Source organism: Anolis sagrei, chromosome 2, assembly GCF_037176765.1.
Source record: "Anolis sagrei isolate rAnoSag1 chromosome 2, rAnoSag1.mat, whole genome shotgun sequence".
In the NCBI taxonomy this organism is placed as follows: Eukaryota; Metazoa; Chordata; class Lepidosauria; order Squamata; family Dactyloidae; genus Anolis; species Anolis sagrei.
The window spans coordinates 22,491,240-22,495,147 of NC_090022.1; the positions used below are offsets into that span (position 1 = coordinate 22,491,240).

The 3,908-nt window shown below is 38.9% G+C and overlaps 1 protein-coding gene across 1 annotated transcript; it reads right to left on the reverse strand.

Annotated features, from left to right (window-relative positions):
- Positions 1-833: 833 nt before the first annotated feature.
- On the reverse strand, positions 834-3,314 carry LOC137096169 (C-type lectin domain family 2 member D-like). The gene is made up of 4 exons (XM_067464763.1): positions 3,302-3,314; positions 3,014-3,198; positions 2,055-2,161; positions 834-1,142 (listed from the first exon to the last, which is right to left on the reverse strand). Exons 1-4 carry the CDS (start codon positions 3,312-3,314, stop codon positions 1,016-1,018), a joined length of 432 nt encoding a protein of 143 aa, XP_067320864.1. The 3' UTR covers positions 834-1,015.
- Positions 3,315-3,908: the final 594 nt, after the last annotated feature.

Consider the following 3,908-nt stretch of genomic DNA (forward strand, 5'->3'; position numbering starts at 1 on the left):
AGAGACATCTCCAGCTCATCCCCTGTTTGGGTATCAGCCAGCACCTCAACGACTTAAATCAAGACATAGTTTTCTTAGATCTACAGAGACACTCGCTGGAACACCCCAGCAAGCGAGAGTCCAAAAGTGGCGGGCCCAAACCCAGCACCTCAATTCATGGGTGATACCAGATGAGAGACTCCCCCCTGGGCACTCAGAAGACTGGGCAACTTGGAAGACGCTGAACAGATTGTGCTCTGGCACCACGAGATGCAGAGCCAATCTTAAGAAATGGGGCTACAGGGTGGAATCCTCGGCATGCGAGTGCGGAGAAGAACAAACCACTGACCACCTGCTGCAATGCACCCTGAGCCCTGCCACATGCACGATGGAGGACCTCCTTGTGGCAACCCCAGAGGCACTCCAAGTGGCCAGATACTGGTCAAAGGACATTTAACCAAATACCAAATTTACAAAATCTGTGTGGTTTTTTTTCTTTCTTTCTTTTTTTCTTTTTCTTTTTAATCTCTGTGTTTGTTTTGCTCTGTTAGAATTGTCATACAATGGTTGCTGATGACACGATAAAAAAAAATCCTAAGACTAAAATAGTTTTCTTGCAAGAGCCTTGATTTATTGTTTGATTTTGTGTTTAATTCAGATGTAAGTCGTTTTTTTTGTCTCAAGTTTCAATAACCTCAAACAATTCCATTGTTATCCATCACTTTTATCCTTAACATGTTTTCTTATATTTGACATTGTTCATATTCTTTCATGTTCATCAGAATAAAAGCCTAATAATAAAGGGAGGAGATAACACTCTTCAATCATATATTCTAGAGGTTGCTCTTGTATTTTTCTAGTATCTTTGCTTTTTCTGCATTGTGGCCAATTTTTATAAAATGTATCACTACTTTAAAAAAAATCTGAAGGGTTTTCTCCTCTGAAGGAAATTCTGCATTGGGGGGAGGGAGGATGGAAAACAAAGCAACCAAGTGCCTTCTGGAAAAGCAAAGCAGGAATCAGGGTTTTGCTTCCGCTATCCAGGCAATGCCATCTCTTTGCTACAGATCCAGGGTTCTTCTCTTGTGCAGCTTGAACTAGCAACGGCGTTGTGGTTCAAATATGCACACCTTCTTCCATTTTCCTCACGAAGCCTGAAGAGCCTGAGGAGTAACAAAACTGTGTTAAGCAAAGGAATTATAGCAGCAGTCAGATGGAGAAGTCCAATGACTCCTTTTGGAACAGCAAGGCGGGAAGATTGAGCCATCTTATCAGCTGAGGTTGAAAAGACACAGGCATCATTTGCCATGATCCAGAGGAGAATTATAAGGATTATAATTCACTAAAATAATCATTTTATTCAAGCTTTTGTTGAAGTAATCCCGCTCCTGTCGTGTGATTAGGCAATAGGCATCAGCATAGAAAATGTGATTTCATTTCTTAAGACTGTTGCATTATTCCGTATGAATTGTGGGATCCCCAGTTCTACTTGTGGAGTGTTCTCGCCTAACAAGGCAGTTCTGTCTGTTACAGTAACATATGAAATGTGCTTTTTTAGATTTGTTATCTATATAGTCTTATCCTGTATGCCATTTTGATTGGTTGAACCTTGCAGATCTTTTCTCTCTGGAGTTGCTCTCAGTTTGAATTGTCTGCTGCCTGAATGGCCTTGTCAATGTACTTCTGTTTAATCTCATCCTTCAATGTAACCCACTTCTCATTGCTCCATTATCTCCCTTTTTAATTACTAAGTTCTATAGTATAGTTTAATTTTCATTTATCTGATTGGTAGGACTGAGTTCACTAAACACAACAAATATTGAGGACTGAGCAATGTTATGCTTAGGATTTCTGAGCATTTGATCCAAGATTGCCTGGTTGAAAACTGCAGAAAGCTTCTTCACCTTGAATAGGTGTGTAGAAGAATGAATTTCACATGTTAATTGTCATTCAGCAATACCTGCTGAAATCCTCTTTCGCACAGGCATTGAGAGCACTAAAGCCTCTCTGGTTTTCAGCCTGCCAATCCCTATTTGTACATTAGTTGCTTCATACAGAATAGAAAAAAGACTCACCACTCTCCTGTGAAAATGCTGTCATTGACCCATCTCCAGGGTTGACCGAAATTTTTCTGGAGACCAATCCAGTGATCAGGAAGGCTTTTGTAGCGAAAGAGAAAATCCTTAATAAAAGGAAGGAGGTAAACACAAATTACCAACTCTAAATTGTTTGATTTCCTATATGAGAACTGGACAAAGCAAAAATAAAACTGTTAGGTAAGAAACTGAAAGAACCATAGCTCTGACTGGACATGCAAAGTGTGAAAATGTGAAGCTTGTGGCCCGCTGGTCTCCCCACTTCCAAACCCCTCATAATTTATACACATGCTTTAAAGAAATACTGAGCAGTGCAGCTCAGAAAATGCAAAAGTATTTCAATACCTTCATTTAGCACATGAAAATAAAGTTGTGGTATTCACTGCATCTTAGAATATACTGCTTTTATTTTATTTATTTGTTCTGTTTGCTGTCATGTCATATTTATACTGGTTTCCATTCTTGGAAAAGAACCCCGAGCTGATTATTATAGTTTAGGCCCAACAAAAACCACACAATAAAATAAATTGATACAATAATTTCTACAAAATGATGTAATTAGAATACTAGTAGCATCAAATTATCTGAGAAAGCTTTGCAATTAATATATCTCTAGGGGCGGCTCAACCCATTACTCAAAGTAAGCATTTGCAGTATAGTTGATTTTGCCCAGGGGTGCTCTTGAGGTGCTCTTGGGGGAAAATAGGCCTGGACATATGCGAATTGTAGTTACTGGGATGTATCGTTCACTTACAATCAAAGAGCATTCTGAACTCCACCAATGATGGAATTGAACTAAATATGGCACACAGAACTCCCACGACAAATAGAAAATATATATCAGTGATTGGTTGGGGGGGGGGGTGCCAAAATACTGCTTTGCTTACCATTGAAAATTACCTAGGGCCACCTCTGTATCTCCAGTTCTTTATACCTACCTTCTCTTCTTGAGAATCAATCACAGCCAAGGAAGCATTATGAGAAGAACAGTGTCTGCTGCCAACAGTCCAGTTTCCTTCAGTCAGAGAAAAATAGTAGCATTTTTTCTTATACCCGATCCAGCCATCTGGACAGGGATCAGCAAGGACAGCAGGGAGATCTGGACATCTTTCTTCTAATCTCACTGGCAATAAAAAGGATTTCAGAAATTAGAGTATTAACAGAATTCATTCAACTTTAGCTGTTGGAAGGCAAAAAAATTAAGTAGAGCGTAAATTCAATGGAGCTGAGAAAAAACATTCTACAGTGCTTGGAAATGTGTTAAGAATCTTAATTATTTAAAAAATAAATTGATAAATTGCATAATATGATTGGGCCAATGAACCAATTTCACTCACTTGCAAATAAAATAGTAAAGATTAGAGTAGAACTAAGCAGTAGGATGGTAATCACGAAAAAAAACCACGCTCCATATATGATCCATGTTCCTCTTTTATTCCTGTAGTACCCAATGTTCTTCCAGTCATGTCCTTAAATTTAAAAGAAAGAAAGGGTAATGTTATATTTAAGGGGACTCCACCATTCTTATGTATTAATTCAAGATAGAACATCAGTGAATATGGGGAACTTCAGGAAAAGATTTTTTTCTTCAGGCACCTCCTCTAGACTTCCTCCTATCTCTTTAACTGTCCATTAACATTCCCTTTCAAACATGCCCACACAGAAGCTTCTTAAAACAACACAACCAGGTGCCAAGGCAGGCAATAGCTTCCTCTGCTTATTCTCTATTCCTAGGACATCTGTATTGTTCTTATGACTATTTAGAGCTTGCTGAAATCTTAACCTTTAACCCACTGCCATGTCTGCAGTCATATCTCAGGAGTGCTGGAGGCA

Bases quoted from the DNA above. Each gene is read 5' to 3' on its own strand.
- LOC137096169 (XM_067464763.1), bottom strand. The intron at 2,162-3,013 runs GTAGGTATAAAG...CCTTTTATTAAG, and splicing joins TTGATTCTCAAGAAGAGAAG to GATTTTCTCTTTCGCTACAA. The intron at 1,143-2,054 runs GTGAGTCTTTTT...GTTACTCCTCAG, and splicing joins AGCATTTTCACAGGAGAGTG to GCTCTTCAGGCTTCGTGAGG.